At 47.1% G+C, this 16,022-nt stretch overlaps 2 protein-coding genes across 5 annotated transcripts in view; one reads left to right on the forward strand and one right to left on the reverse strand.

The window, feature by feature from the left end:
• STAR (steroidogenic acute regulatory protein) lies at positions 286 to 8,087 on the forward strand. The gene is given in 7 exon segments (NM_213755.2): positions 286 to 445; positions 1,981 to 2,094; positions 2,353 to 2,480; positions 4,285 to 4,443; positions 4,552 to 4,736; positions 5,828 to 5,921; positions 6,402 to 8,087. Coding segments are annotated over 7 exon segments (858 nt in total). The 5' UTR covers positions 286 to 381; the 3' UTR covers positions 6,516 to 8,087.
• The window catches only part of ASH2L (ASH2 like histone lysine methyltransferase complex subunit), a 31,135-nt gene continuing 24,227 nt past the window's right edge, over positions 9,115 to 16,022 (reverse strand). For 3 of the 4 annotated variants that reach the window (XM_021074652.1, XM_021074653.1, XM_021074651.1), the window contains 6 exons: positions 15,707 to 15,874; positions 15,230 to 15,423; positions 13,100 to 13,192; positions 11,500 to 11,598; positions 10,507 to 10,566; positions 9,115 to 10,404 (listed from right to left, as the gene is read on the reverse strand). In XM_021074652.1, the coding sequence (XP_020930311.1) occupies positions 10,297 to 10,404; positions 10,507 to 10,566; positions 11,500 to 11,598; positions 13,100 to 13,192; positions 15,230 to 15,423; positions 15,707 to 15,874 (722 nt within the window). In that variant the 3' untranslated portion in view covers positions 9,115 to 10,296. 4 annotated transcript variants of the gene reach the window in all.

Genomic DNA, 16,022 nt, shown 5'->3' on the forward strand with positions numbered 1-16,022 from the left:
TTTCTAAACTGACTTGACATCTGCTGCTCTTTCTTCTCTCTCCTGCCTCCACCCCAAGCAGGCATCAGCCTCCTTACTCCTTTCTAAGCACTGCCTCCCCCCCCCATCCCCCGCCAAATGCCCAAAGGCTGCTTGTGAGGCAATCCCTCTATCCTTGGCCCCTTCCTTTGCAAGGTTGAGTGATGGTTTTTTTATCTCCAGATGATGAAACACAACCTTCAGCTGGAGGCATTTAAGACGCAAGAACACAGTCTGGCCACAGCTGCAGGACCAGAGGCCAACTCTGACAGGCTCAGGAAGGACAGGAGCAGCCACCCCTGAGAGCAGAGGCAACCAAGCAGCAGTACCTGTCTCCAGGCCTGCCTCCGCTACCAGGAAACAATGCTCCTAGCGACGTTTAAGCTGTGTGCTGGGAGCTCCTACAGACATGTGCGCAACATGAAGGGTGAGCTCCTGGGGACATTTGGTGGAGAAAGTATGAACTAGGGGGCAGGCCACTTGGGAACTGGTCCCAGTTGTGCCTCTTGTTGGGTGAACCTGTGCAGGTCTCTTCCCTTCTGGATCTCAGTTACCCTCAACAGAAGAGCTGGGCTGGGTACTAAGGAATCTGTGTCCCTTCCAGATCCAGTCATTTCCAGCCTCCCTTCCAGGGCTACAGGCTGTCTGGAACTCTGACTTAGCCTTGCTCTAGGATTGGCACTAAGGGCAGCAGGCAAGTTCTCGCCACGATGGCAAAGGAGGGAGTAAGCCTGGACTCCATCTAGCAGTGTTGGCAGAACTGAGACAGGGGCAGGGAGGAGAGGCGAGAAGAAAGGGGAGTAAGGGAATTTCCTGCCGGTTAGTGGTTAGGACTTGGCCCTTTCCCTGCTGTGGTCCAGGTTCGATCCCTGGTCTGGGAGCTGAGATCCTACATCAAGCTGCTGCTCGCAGAGAGGGAGTTGCTATCATTGTACAGTCAGGAGGCAGGGGCCAGTTGCTGAAGGACCCAGAGTCATTTGAGTCAATTCCCTGTCATTGAAGACCACAAACCAATCTAAACAAGACTTTTCTGGAGTTCCCACTGTGGCACAGTGGGTTAATGATCCAGCTTGTCTCTGTGGTGTTGCCAGTTCGAGCCCCAGCACATGGGGAAAGGATCTGGCATTGCCGCAGCTGTGGCTGGGATTCAGTCCCTGGCCTAGGAACTTCCATATGCTGTGGGTGGGGCCAAAAAAGGGGGGGAAAAAGTCCTTTCCAATGACATTGGGTTGAATTGGCTACTGTTTAGAGGGAAGCCACGCTTGGAAGACCTGTACCGGGCATGGGGTTGTCCTCATGGCGTCAGCAAAACCACCCGGCCCACTTAACAGTTACTCACACAGAGGCCCCCTGGTGCTGGCTGGACACGGACCTCAGGGGGTGCGTGCCTGTCATTCTCCTTCTCGAACACCATTTTTCTGGTTGTTCAAACGAAGCTTCTCGAAGTTCCCATCATGGCTCAGTGGTTAACGAATCTGACTAGGAACCATGAGGTTGCGGGTTCGATCCCTGGCCTTGCTCAGTGGGTTAAGGACCCGACGTTGCCGTGAGCTGTGGTGTAGGTCACAGATGTGGCTTGGATCCCGCGTTGCCTGGGAACCTCCATGGGAACGGCCCTAGAAAAGGCAAAAAGACAGACAAAAACAAAACAAAACAAAAACCCAACAGAGCTTCTCATCTTTTCAAGGAGACTGCCCGCAAGCTTGGGTGTGGCCCCTGCCTCCAGGCCTGGCCAGCCCAGTTTGAAGGCAGGTTTCTGGGCCCTGGAGGCATCCTGCTGCCGGGTCATGAACCCTGGACCAGGAGGTACTCTAGTTCAAGTCCCTACTAGGGATCTGTGATCCTGATCAAGTCACTTTTCTCCCTGGGATCAGTTTCCTCCTCTGATGAGATGAAGGCCTGGAATGGTCCATCCCTAAGAGGCTTCCCACACCCAAGCAAGTTTCCTTTCCTTCCCCACAGGCCTGAGGCACCAGGCGGTGCTGGCCCTTGGACAGGAGCTGAACCGGAGGGCCCTGGGGGGTCCAACCTCAGGGTCATGGATTAACCAGGTTCGACGTCGGAGCTCTCTTCTTGGTAAGTGATGAGGTTCCTGGGCTTTTATCAGTGGCAGGAGGCTTCCTTGTGAATGTGGTTCCTGTCCCCTGGCTTTTCTCACTCACTTTGAGAAGATGGGGATGGAGCTGCTCATGGCCAGATCTCCTTCCTGTCACCTGTGTCTAACTTGACCTAAAGGCTGGACTCTATGGCTTTGGCCTTGGCTCTTCAGAGATCTAAGGGATGAAAACTGGTGGGAGGCGAGGAAGCTCAGTCTCTCATTGGCTTTATATCCAGGTTCTCAGCTGGAAGACACTCTCTACAGTGACCAAGATCTGGCCTATATCCAGCAGGGAGAGGAGGCCATGCAGAGGGCGCTGGACATCCTCAGCAACCAGGAGGGCTGGAAGAAGGAGAGCCGGCAGGTAGGGTGGCTGTGGAGGAACCCACAGCTGCTCACTGTCCCAGTGCCATCCTCAAGGCCAGCTGGGGTCTCTGCTCTTCTCCAAAGTCCTGCTTCATGCAGTGGTCATTGGGGAGCAAGGAGTTCTCACGTGAGAATTCTCCTTTCCAAGACTATAACCCCAGATACCCACCTCTCCCATCAAAGACACCCTGGGGACTCGCATTTGTGAAACACTGTTCCTGGAGTTCCCATCATGGTTCAGCGGTGACAAATTTGACTAGTATGCATGAGGATACCAGTTTGATCCCTGGCCTCTCTCAGTGGGCTAACAATCTGGAGTTGCTGTGAACTTCGACATAGGTTGCCAATACGGCTTGGATCTGGTGTTGCAGTGGCTGTAATGTAGGCCAGCAGCTGCAACTTTGATTCAACCCCTAGCCTGGGAACTTCCAAATGCCATGGGTGCGGCCCTAAAAAGAAGGAAGGAAGGAAGGAGGAAAACACTGTTCCTGTATCCTTAGCTGCCCTCCAGGAGCACTGTACCCCCATTCAGACTGTGCAATGGGGACTCCGGGGGGCAGAAGTCCCAGTGCCAAAGTGCAGTGTCTGTGCTCTTAGCCCACCCTGGGGCTGAGCTCCCAAGGCCATCTGGGCTCACCAATACCAGGGCTGGACTAGAATACAGGTGGGCTCATGCCATCTGGGTGCTCTGCCCCTGAACACTGCACTTTCACTGGGAGCAGTAACAAGGACATGTTAAAGGCCAATGGCCCTATTAAGACTTCGGTGACCTTATCTTCACCAAAAGCTCCCATGCTGCCCACTGGCCAAAGTCCAGGTGAGATTTCTTTCTTTTCTTTCTTTTTTTTTTTTCTCTTTAGCTATTTCTTGGGCAGCTCCCTCGGCATATGGAGGTTCCTAGGCTAGGGGTCGAATCAGAGCTGTAGCCACCGGCCTACGCCAGAGCCACAGCCGCGTCTGCAACCTACACCATAGCTCACGGCAACGCCGGATCGTTAACCCACTGAGCAAGGGCAGGGACCTAACCCGCAACCTCATGGTTCCTAGTCGGATTTGTTAACCACTGCGCCACAACGGGAACTCCCTGTTTTTTTTTTTTTTTTGTCTTCCAGGTGAGATTTCTTTCTCCAAGTTCTCAGCTAATAGATGGCTAGGTTGGGAGTGAGGAAATCTGGGCTCTAGGCCTGGTGATGCTCTTACGTAAGGGTCCTTTGCATCTCACTGACCTTCTCTGACCCAACATCCTTCTGGTGTGAAATGAGGAATGAGACTGAAAAGACCTCTGTGTGAAATTAGCTGGTTGTTGACCACTTTCCCCACTTCTGGTTTGTCTCTCTCAGCATTTCTGAACTTCTGAAGTAAGGAGGGCCTTGCCAGGTTGACCTACCCACACCCCTCCACATTTGCTGCCAAGAAGAAAGGGCCCAGGGAACAGCAGGTTACCTCTTGAATCTTCAGCAGACCTAAGAGGCTGCCGAGGCTGCCGGCAGAAATAACCCCCTCTACCTTTGTTTTTTTCTTTTTGTCTGTGCCCATGGCTTGTCGAAGTTCCCAGGCCAGGGATCGAACCTGCACCACAGCAGGGACCCAAGCGGCAGCAGTGACAATGCTGGATTCTTAGCCCACTGAGCCAGAGGGAACTCCTCTCTATCTTAATCAGAAATAGTTCTAGGCTTCCACAGGCTCAGCTTAGCATTCTCTTGGCTGTTCCCCTCCTGCCTTGGCTGGCACTGTCTACATGTACTAGGCTGGGGATATTTTTCTCGAGCCTTTACCTTGGGTCTCCTCTTTCCCTGCAATAGGAGAATGGGGACGAGGTGCTGAGTAAAGTGATCCCAGATGTGGGCAAGGTGTTCCGGCTGGAGGTGGTGGTGGACCAGCCCATGGAGAGGCTTTATGAAGAGCTTGTGGAGCGCATGGAGGCCATGGGCGAGTGGAACCCCAGTGTCAAGAAGATCAAGGTGGGAGGCCCGGCTGGAAGGGTGGCTGCAGTGGGGGTTGCAAGCTGGGGTGGTTCCCCACCCCACCGCATGGTCGAGTAGTGACTCTGGTTCCTTGCATCCCAGCAGATCCTGCAGAAGATTGGAAAAGACACAGTCATCACCCATGAGTTGGCTGCAGAGGCGGCAGGCAACCTCGTGGGGCCCCGAGACTTTGTGAGTGTGCGCTGTACCAAGCGCCGGGGTTCCGTGTGTGTGCTGGCTGGCATGGCCACAGACTTTGGAGAGATGCCTGAGCAGAAGGGGGTCATCAGGTAATATCGGCAGCAGCCTCAAAAGCTCTCTTTTTAAAAAAAAAAAAAAAAAAAAAGGAGTTCCCACCATGGCTCAGTGGAAAAGGAATCTGCCTAGTAACCACGAGGACGTAGGTTTGATTCCGGGCCTCACTCAGTGGGTTAAGGATCTGGCACTGTTGTGAGCTGTGGTATAGGTTGAAGATGCTGCTCGGATCTGGTGTGGGCCATCAGCTACAGCTCCGATTCGACCCCTAGCCTGGGAACCTCCATATGCCCTAAAAAGACAAAAAAAAAAAAAAAAACCTCCCTTTTTTAAACATAGGCCAGGGACAGGCACCAGCCAAGCATTTGAGGGATCCCTGGCTCCAAGAAACCAATCCTTGGTTTGCCACCCTCAGCTTCCTTTCCCAGAGGAAGAGTCTCCCTTTTCTATAGCAGGGGAGGAGGACAAGACTGGCCACACTTATATGAACAGTTTTTCCTGCTGGCAAGCTGAAGAAACTTAGTAATTTTTTAAGGGCCGCAGGTGCAGCATATGGAAGTTCCCAGACTAGGGGTCAAATAGGAGCTACAGCTGCCGGCCACAGCCACACCAGATCTGAGCCATGTCTGCTACCTACACTGCAGCTTATGGCAATGCTGGATCCTTAACTCACTGATCAAGACTAGGGATCGAACCTACTGAGCCACAACGGGAACTCCTGAAGAACCTTATTAATTTTCTAAAACAAGACAGGGCTGAGGTTTAGCTGGTATGCTCTGGTATGACTGTATGCTTTATTTAAAAAAACCCATACCACTCAGAACAGAGCCACTACCTGAGTTTCCCAGGGGCCCCAGCAGCCACCCTGGACACTTTCCCAACCTGCCTGTCTTCCAATAACTCAAAGGCACCACATGATGCCTCCAGGTTCCAGCTCCAGCACCAGCCAGAGTTTGATCTGACGAGCTGGTAACCATGCCAACTGTTCAGCCCCACCCTTGGCAAAGGACACTCCCCTGACTAGACTTGGGAAAGATGAGGTAGTTGAGGAACATGGCTAGTACAACCAATCAGCGTTAGAGAACTCTGACTTGTACTCCTGACTTGACTTGTCTTCACCTGGCAGAGCTGAGCACGGCCCCACCTGCATGGTGCTCCACCCTCTGGCTGGAAGTCCCTCAAAGACCAAACTCACCTGGCTGCTCAGCATTGACCTCAAGGTGAGGGGCACGGGAGGTGGGCTCTTACCCTTCCCACATCATACCACACAGAACAAGAAAAATACTCTCCCACTTAAGGAATCAGTTGTTGCAGAGGGAAGAGACTTGAGTGATGGCCTGTTATTCCATCACCTCTAAAGTCTGCAATGGCTTCTTCTTACTTCTCATGTCAAAGTTGAACTCTAGTTATTTTAGAAAGGAACTTAGGCCCTCAAGGGTCTGGTAGCTAGCTTAGGACCACCCAACTGGGAATATGGGGCTGAAATCTGTCTGGACAGTGGATCCTGGGCTCTGAGACTGTCATGACAGGAGGGCAGTAATGCAGTCCACAAGCTCTTGACTCTGATCAAGTGTAACGGTGCACTCATTGAGCTGGGGAGACCAAGCCCAGGCAACCTAAAATGTGTGTGATAGGGCACGGCAGTGCATAGAGTGGAACATCACCCACGGGATGGCTAAATTCTTCTAACTTAATTCTAGGGATGGCTGCCGAAGACCATTATAAACCAGGTCCTATCACAGACCCAGGTGGACTTTGCCAATCACCTGCGAAAGCGCCTGGAGTCCCGCCCTGCTCTGGAAGCCAGGTGTTAAAGCTCAGCCCGCCACTGCCGAAGGCTTCTGGCTTGCAGGCTAATGAAGAGATTCCAGCTGGAAGCCTGCAAGACTGTTAAAGAACTTCATCTGGGGACAGTGGGATGTTGCAGTGGTGTGTGTCGAATATGATACCAGAACTCAGATGGTAACATTTTAGTACCAAGAAAATGGAGGCAAGGCTCTTCTAACTTCATTCACTGATTAACTATAAAATGAAGGTTAAGGGTCCCAAAATATTTGTAAAACTTTCTGCTGAGCCCTTTCGTGTCTACCTAAACATCTTTATAATGCTGTCGGCTGACACAGGATCAGAGGATCAGGACGTCATGCCTGATGAGCTTAAGAGCTCCATTCCCTTCGGGTGGCGTGTGCAGACACGGCAGGTCCTATGCAAGGGTCGCCCGCCACCCTCTGCTCCTCCACCAGATGGGTAATCCACGTTAACTTGAGGAAGAAACACAAAACTATTAGAGTGGTTCCATTCTTCCAGAGCAGCAGTCAGAATAAAAAATCATAACACAAACACTTCAGTCTGTACCAGTTTTAAAATTCTACTAAAATCCACTCTAGTAAATCGCAACTTCATACTAAAGGAGTCGTGGACGAAGATTTTAATTAAACTAAATCCCCACCTTGTTCAAAGGAAAAACTGCTGGGGACTGTGGTCATTTAATTACATAGAATCTGTTATCAGAATCTTCCGTAAAATCTAATTTGCACAAGCCCAAATCTGTTCTTAAAAGAACTCTATGGCTGGTAGCTGATTAATGGGCACTGGAAGATGAAGATTATGACTAAAGATTTTTACTTACCTAATTAAAAGGACAGAATCAAAAGGGAGTGACTGAATGGTATTAACTAAGATAAAGTTAAACAAAAGTAAATTTTATTACTTTCCCATTAGTGATTGTTTAGATGCAAAAGGAACTGAATTTTTAGTTCAGTCAATTATATCACCTCAGGACCACTCAGGCCTGCCGATTTCTCTGCTTCAACAGATCAATGTTTTACTATTTTGGAAGAGACGGATGGAAGGGATAGTTGGGGGTAACAGCAAAATCCCTGTCCAAGATTTTCAGATTCAGAGAACTTAAGCTTTAAAAATATAAGTTGAGATGTGGCTAAAATGTATACATAGGATGAAAACCTGACCATTATCATTGGAGGCTTTTCCACTCTAGGGCGATTTACACCATTTGGAATTAAAGCTCTAGCTTATTTATTAAAAATTAGCAATAGCAGGAATGTGGGTATTTATTGAGGTTACCGATTTATTATTATTTATTCAGATTACTTCTTAGTAGTCTATTTTTTGCATAGATGAAATCATGTTCATCCAGCCAGGAGCTTCAGAGTGAGACGGGGTAATTGTAGAAATATTTCTAGAACAGAATTACCATCTACTCCCAGCTAAGAGAAAATGGGTACTTGTTGAAAGATGTGTGCAGCAACATCCACTCTGGTTTCAAGAGAACAGGCTGACAAGAAAGATACGGGTTTTCAACACACACCATGGTTTTGAGTTTGATTATAATTTGTCTTTTTCAAACTCTGCAACTTGTGCCTTTGAGGTGCCTGGGGAGATCTTTTCTCACTTGTTTGATTTTACACTGGAATAAAATGAGTTGTCAGTGATGATCTGCTTACAGAAACCATTTTATATAGGACTCTATGAGGACTGAGTATTCTTTGAGACTTTCAAAAGAACCTTATCAAAACACAAAGAATATGAAGTATAGGAGTTCTCATTGTGGCTCAGCGGAAACAAATCTGACTCGTATCCGTGAGGATGCCGATTCGATCCCTGGCCTTGATCGGTGGGTTAAGGATCTGGCATTGCCATGAGCTGTGGTGTAGGTTCCAGACGCTGCTCAGATCCCGAGTTGCTGTGGCTGTGGTTACAGCTCCAATTCAACCCCTAGCCTGGGAACCTCCATGTGCCACGGGTGTGGCCCTAAAAAAAAAGTCCAAAAACAAAACTCAAAGAATACGAAGTATAAACAAGCAAAATCATTATTTCTGTAAACTTTGGTTTATGAAGGCAATGTATAAAACCTTAATTTTACCAATTTAAATGGAGAGTGGGTGTACAATTTATATATGCAGTAATTTATATTACAGAGAATTTACCTCCAGCTTCCTCTAAATAGCACCACCCTCGTTTACTTAGAGTTCTTCAAACTCTGATGATCCAGAAGCTTTACAAGCTTCTCTTTAAGACCGGCCACAAAGAACAGACCTCAGCCTGCAATCAGACTGATGTGCTAGGTTTCCTGTTAAGAGACAGGGAAAAGCCTGGGTGATTCATTAGGAGTCAAATACATTAGTCAAAACCTCTGTGTCAAGGTACCAATAGTCACTTGAAATTTGGAAAATTTCTTAAACAGCTATCATGTATGGTGATCCTTGGCAACATATGACCTGACTCTTGATGAACCACTCTACCCACTACCTAGGTAGGACGTTACACAAAGGGAAGTCTGTGGCCATCCTGGGGGGCCTGTACTACCACTGATGGATTGGGGTAGGGAGAGAGAATAGGGAAGCACATAAGGACCCCAGGGGAAGGCTCAATCTCACACTCAAGTTTTTAGTCTTCTGAAAATTGCCCTTTAATCATCAGCAATGACAAAGGAAGGTAAGCAAGGTAGGAAGATAACCCGCACGGATCAACACACAAGTTAAAAGGGAAGGACTTGAGGGAGACCATTAACCCGTTTTTTTAAAATTTATTTTTTAATTTCATGGCTGCACCTGTGGCATATGGAAGTTCCTGAGCCAGGGATTGAATCCGAGTCACAGTTGTGATCTCTGCCACAGCTGTGGCAATGCCAGATCCTTTAATCTACTGCACTGGGCCACAGATCTAACCCGTACCTCCAAAGTGACTGAGTCACTCTAGTTGGATTTTTAACCCACTGCGCTGCGGGAGGAAATCCAAGACCATTAACCCCTTTAAACTGTTCACCTTGAGAGTCCAATTTTACAGGACAGAGTGGGTGGCTGAGTTGGCTGGAGGAAATGAAGCAACAGGGAGGTGTGGAGAGAGAAACCTGTCTCTTTATTCCAAGGCTAGCTCCCCTTCCTCAGAATGGCCACCTTTCCGAAGTTGTCACCACAGAGACCTCAACCTGATAGGGAAGCAAAGTGCCCCACACACTCGAAGACAAGTTTTATTTGGAAAGTTTCTAATTGTTAAAGCTGCAAGCAAGTTCCTTTCACAATTACAGTTCTACAGACCTAGTAGCTTCAGAGATCCCAGTGTTCAAAAGCATATCTCGAAATTAATAATAAAGACACACCCACACCAAAAGGAAAAGGCTTTTAGACAGGTTTAGAATATAGCCACTGATTTCAGCTGTTCTGGGAAACAGGCCCACCACCTCCTTGGGAATCTGGTGGGATGGAGGTGATGCTCATAGAAGGAAATGCCTTTAAATAAGTTAGCTGCTTGGACAAGATCACCCATTTCTTAGACAACGCCATAAGATAACAAGTCCCAGCTGGCGGAGTAGGTGGTACAGCCCCAGTGTGCAGGGCACTGAAGGGATTGCAGGCCAGCAGCCGCTGGGCTGTGGCGCAGAGTGAGGGCCGTCACTGAAGGGAGTGTTGCAGGGCAGGGAGTCTCCCAGGGCCACCTGGCCTTTACCTTGCTACAGCAGAGGCTGTGTTCTGCAGTGTCTTCGGGAAAACATTTGCGACAGGTGAAAAACAAAAACAAAACCCCCTCATATTATTCCCCAGAAAAGTCCGTGTCTGCAAAGAAAAGGGGGCTTGGTCAGGGTTCCCAGGGGGGACTCCGCCTCCCATCCACTTCTGTCTCCACGTGATACAAAACATCAGCCAGAGTGTGTTCGACCACGGCGCCCCAGCCCATGTCACTCATCTGTAGGAGGAACAAGGAACAGGGCAATGAGGTGAGAACAGTGTGACCGCATTGAGAAGCAGCAGACTGTGGATGCATGCAGACATGTTTAATGCTACTCACGGGGCGGTAAGCCAGATCCTTCGGCGGATACTTGAAGCATGGTCCAAAGTTAATGGAGACCTGGGGTTAATTCAATCCAAGCAGACATGAAGAAACAGAAGGAGAAAGTTGTGAAAATCTTAATGTGACATGGCAAAATTTTTTCTTTAACTGTAGCTGTGATATTCAGGGTACAACTGGAACAAATGACACACATTAATATTACCAGAGGTGGTTGGCATCCTATTAGCCATCAAGAATTAGGTAAATAAAATAGACTTGTTTTGATTTCTCTTTATAACCCTGTATTACTTCAACGGTGGTTATTGACAAACTAAAAGCACATACACAGAACCTTCCAGACACTGCCTTTTCAAATTTTTTTTAAACAGGTTCAAATGATAGTCCCCTTCATGCTGTATCATATTTTTTTTAAAATCAATGTAAGTGATAGTTACTAGCTAATGATGGTAGCTAGTAATCATGACATATAACACCAAACTGACTTATGTATGTATCTACTCTGTATGCTTTAATTTTTACTTATTTATTTATTTACTTTTTAGGGCCACACCTGCGGCATATGGAAGTTCCCAGGTCGAATTGGAGCTACGGCTGCTGGCCTGCACCACAGCCACAGCAACGCTGGATCCTTAACCCACTGAGTGAAGCCAGGGATCAAACCTGTCTCCTTGTGGATACTGTCAGGCTCTTTTCTGCTGAGCCACAACGGGAACTCTTACTCTGTATGCTTTACACTGACTGGCATCATTTACCACACAAAGCATCCAGAGGGGAAAATATGGGGCACAATAACTATCTATTTAGCTACAGACAAATACTTCCTAAAGCACCCACGTGCTTTTGGAGCAAAGGTTAACAGCAGGAACATGTTCCCATCTCACTCCTGGGCTTTTCAGATTGCTTTCTAGAACCCAATCAGTGGCTCTTTCGTTATAACTATTCACCTATTTCCCTCAAGCTGTGTCCAGAGGATGAAGAGACCATACATACCGTGCAGCTCTTGTATAGTGAGATGGCCGGAAAGTAAACCCCCTCGAAAATATCTTTGTAAGCCACGCCTTGGTTGACACCATTTTTATAAAAAATGATCTGAAACAAAAACCATCATTTTACTTCAAAATTTAAAAACAGAACAAATGGAAAGAGAACTCTGTTGGAGGAAGTTTTATTACCAGTATGGTGGCAGCACTTCCAAAGAATCCTAAGAATGGCATACAGCTTGTGTAACAGCAATACCTGACATTTATATAATACCTTAGACTTTTCAGAGCAATATGCATTCTTCTAATTGGTCTCCAGGTTTGCTTTCTGAATTCCCATGCTACTTATACCAAAAAGCTCTACTTTCTATTATTCATTATATCATATTTATAAAAAATAATCAGTCTTCCACTGATCCCTTAAATTATAAGTTTATTTTTTCCCTTCTCTTGCTTCAGGTTCTCACTTCTGCATTCTACTTTGAAAATCTCATAAGGGCTTCTGTCAAAGTCTCTGAATCCTCATTTCCTTGTCTGTTCTCTCTCAAAACTCTCCTGAATTTTCTCTTAACCACTGCAGGTAGACTTCAGAAAAGGCTCCCTTTTCCGAAGTAACCTTCTCTAACTCTTCTTTCCACAAGAGCTATCTTCTGCCTGGCTGTACTTTCTGGCTTTAGCATCCTTGCATTGACTAAGTGGTTCTCTTTATGACTTTTCCCTCCTTTAACTGGAGTCCTAATTTAGTTCTCCTACATTCACTTCTATTACAGTTGGCATCACAGAATTTTTATGAACAAATGTTTCCAGCTCAGAACTTTCTTCTACTCCTTTCCTTTTACCTTTGGCCCCTGTGGTTGATCCAGATGCCCTAGCCCTTCGATTGTGCAATGACCTGGGGCAGACATGCTCCCAGCAACCCTGGGAAAGGGAGGTAGGGAAAGTTCTAGAAGACACAGAAGGCACCGTCACAGCTCCTGTGCCCTGGAGTCACAGGGTGAGGCCCCACTCATCCTGTTAGGGCTCTTCCCTCTGCACTTGATTCCTCCTCTGATAACCAGTAAGTATCCCTGACTTGCTTCCTTGATTATTGAGCCACTTATTGGGTCTTCCTTGCTTTTTTTGCCCCTTTCTCTAAGGACCCAGGTCGCCCCCTGCTCACAGCAGCAGCGAACAGCCCAGCAGAGCAGAGCAAAACAGGCAGGAGAGCACTGGCCTTATGGCCGAGTCAAGAGGAATCCCCCCATCTCCCGGGGGCCTCATTTCCCTCACTTTCCTGACAAGGAGGATGGACCCAATCTTCATTTTTTTTTTTTTTTTGCCTCGTCTAGGGCCACTCCTGTGACATATGGAGGTTCCCAGGCTAGGGGTCTAATCGGAGCTGTAGCCACCAGCCCACACCAAAGCCACAGCAATGTGGGATCTGAGCCACGTCTGCAACCTATACCACAGCTCAGGGCAACGCCAGATCCTTAACCCACTGAGCAAGGCCAGGGATCGAACCCACAACCTCATGGTTCCTAGTTGGATTTGTTAACCACCGCGCCACAATGGAAACTCAGACCCAGTCTTCAAATGCTTCTACCTCTGACACTTTGAAGACCAGGACTCACCTCGCTATGGGGAGTCTGCTTTAGGCTCTTCTCTGCTTTATCCACGAAGTCTTTTTCTTCAAAATACAAATAACTCTTGAACTTTATCAAAGCCTTGAAAACCGAAAGAGAGGAAAAAGAGAAACACTGAGGCATCAGTTCTATCACCATGAAATTTAAGAAGAAAAAAAAAAGAGCCACATTCACACTAATAGCACTGAGTCTCTGTGTTCTGAACAGAAATAAAATCTCTGCAGAGTCAGCTCGGTTGGATTTTTTTTGAACAGCTGTGTGCTTCCTAAGAACTACCAGATGGCAGATGCTTGTTGAACGTTTTCATTCCTCAAATTTGGGGGCCACTTCTTCCCTCCCAGTTCCCTCCTGGGTCTCTGGGTGGTCTCTGGGTCACACCTTTCTTACTGGTTCCCAAGAGTCTGTTTAACCATTCACTCCCAGATAAACATATGACATTAATTTTATTTTTCCTTTTTTGGCCGCCCCATGGCATATGAAGTTCCCGGGCCAGGGATCAGATTCAAACTGCAGTTTTGGGGCAATGCCAGATCCTTACCCACTGTGCCAGGCCAGGGATCAAACCTGTGTCCTGGCAATCCAGAGACACTGCCAATACCATCATGCCACAGTGGGAACTATGACCTTAATTTTTCTTACTTGAATTTCTTCACAGATACATATATTGACAATGGTGAAAAAATTCCAAACGATGCACAAGAATGTAAAATGAAGAGTCTCTCTCCCCCTCACCGTGTCCCTCAATAATCAATTTCCTGCTGCCAAAAAGAATCACTGCTCTAGTGTCCTGGTATCCTTCTAGTCTAGGCATCTGTTAATTATCTTCCAAAACAGAAGGCATACAAATGGTAGCATAGTATCCACTCTGTTTTGCATCCTGACTTTTGCATTTTATATCTGCAGAGGTGTAGTTTTGGACCAGATCCACAGTACTCTGTTTTATAACATATTAGCTGCTTATTCAAATTATAAAGTCAAGTTTTAATGAAAGGGTAAAACTGGTAGCTGCAGACCTCTGTGTACTGTAAAAGCAGGCACGTGTGTGATTTAAGTGGTAGTGGGAGCTAGGACTGATTGGAATAGAGTATGAAGGAACTTCCTGGGGTGATATGATTGACAGCTCCACAGGGGTCTGGGCCAAATTCAAAGCTCAGTGAATGTACACTTAAAATTAGTACATTTTCTTTAACATAATTTTTTTTTCTTTTTAGGGCCACACCCGTGGCATATGGAAGTTTCCAGGCTAGGGGTCAAATTAGAGCAGTAGCCACCACTACACCACAGCCACACCAGATCTGAACCGAGTCTTCAACCTTCACCATGGCTCATAGCAATGGTGGATCCTTAACCCACTGGGCACTGTGCTGATGGCTGCAATATTATCCCAAGCATACTAAAAAAAACAGAAAGGAGATACAGCAGGTTAGGAATGTGGCATTGTCACTGCAGCGGCTGGGGTTGCTGCTACGTGCTATGGCAGGGGTTTGATCCCTGGTCCAGGAACTTCCAAATGCTGAGAACACATCCAAAAAAAAAAAAAAGATGGATAGGAAGTTCACCCATGGTCTAAGTGGGTAGGACTCGGTGCTTTCACTGCTGTGGCCCAGATTCAATCCCTAGTCTGAGAACTGAGACCCCACATCAAGCTGCTGCACACCACAGCCAAAAACAAAAGATGGATAGGAGTTCCCATTGTGGCTCAGCAGGTTAAGAACCTGACTAGTATCCATAAGGATGTGGGTTTAATCCCTGGCCTTGTTCAGTGGGTTGCTGCAAGCTGTGGCATAGGTCGTGGATGAGGCTTGGACCTGGCATTGATGTGGCTGGGGCATAGGGGTGGCTACTGCTCTGATTCAACCCCTAGCCTGGGAACCTCTCTATGCCAAGGGTGCAGCCCTAAAAAGACAAAAAAAAAAAAAAAAAAAAAAAAAAAATTTTAAAAAGATGGATAAATGGGTGGACTGGTGAATGGTGGAATGAATGGCTAATATGGTAATTTTCATAATGAATGTTGGTTAAGATACAAATGGTGGATCAGCCTCACAAGAGAACACATAGCTGCAGGCATCAGCTGCCAGGAGCTTCAAACCCAGGAATCTACTGGAAGGACAGACTCACCTTATCTTTATAGGTATCGGGTAGTGACTTGGCTGTCTCCGTGTCTTCGGGAAGATTGATATAAAACCCTAGGACGTCTCCCTGTCCATAGCCAGAAGAGTAGTGTTTGCCAATGGACTGGTGGAACTTGGTTCCTTTTTTGCTCCGCCAAGAATAGCTAAATTTATCATAACCTAAGGGAGCTTGAAGGTTACCTGTCCCAATAAAAAGATATACAGAAGTCAGGACTACAAGTTAACTCTGACTTGCTAAAGGAAAAGGCTCTACTCCTTTTTTATTTTTTGGCCAATTTTGTAAAATAGCTAACTATTTCTCAAAAGCAAAGAGTTATGAAAATATTCCCAGGAACTGCAAAATCACCTAAACCCTCAGGAATTGGGTTTTCTGCCCAGTTCAGTAAGTCCAAGAGTCATGAAGCTGAGCCAGACGGTCTATGCCTCCCCCAGCTACCATGTCCACATTATGGCCCCAGCTTACCTAAGGGCTGGGACCAGCCCAGTCTGGCAGCAGTGTCTGGCGGCATCTCATCCACCGTGATTTCAAAGTACCAGGCACCCTTCCGAACCCCATGAGAAGCCCGAACCATGGAATAGCCCTTCTCTCCAACCACAGTCAGCCGGTCATCAGAGATCTTTAACTGGGGAGCTGCAGTGATGGAGATTAAAACAGAGGCCTACAACTTATTTGAAGTACTCAAGAGTCAACAAAAACACGAATCTCTTAACACTCAAGTAAAACAAAATAAAAAAATAAGTAATACCAGGTCAGGAATTTGAAGTACTGGTTCAGAAAA

This window comes from Sus scrofa, chromosome 15 (assembly GCF_000003025.6).
Source record: "Sus scrofa isolate TJ Tabasco breed Duroc chromosome 15, Sscrofa11.1, whole genome shotgun sequence".
Lineage (NCBI taxonomy): Eukaryota > Metazoa > Chordata > Mammalia > Artiodactyla > Suidae > Sus > Sus scrofa.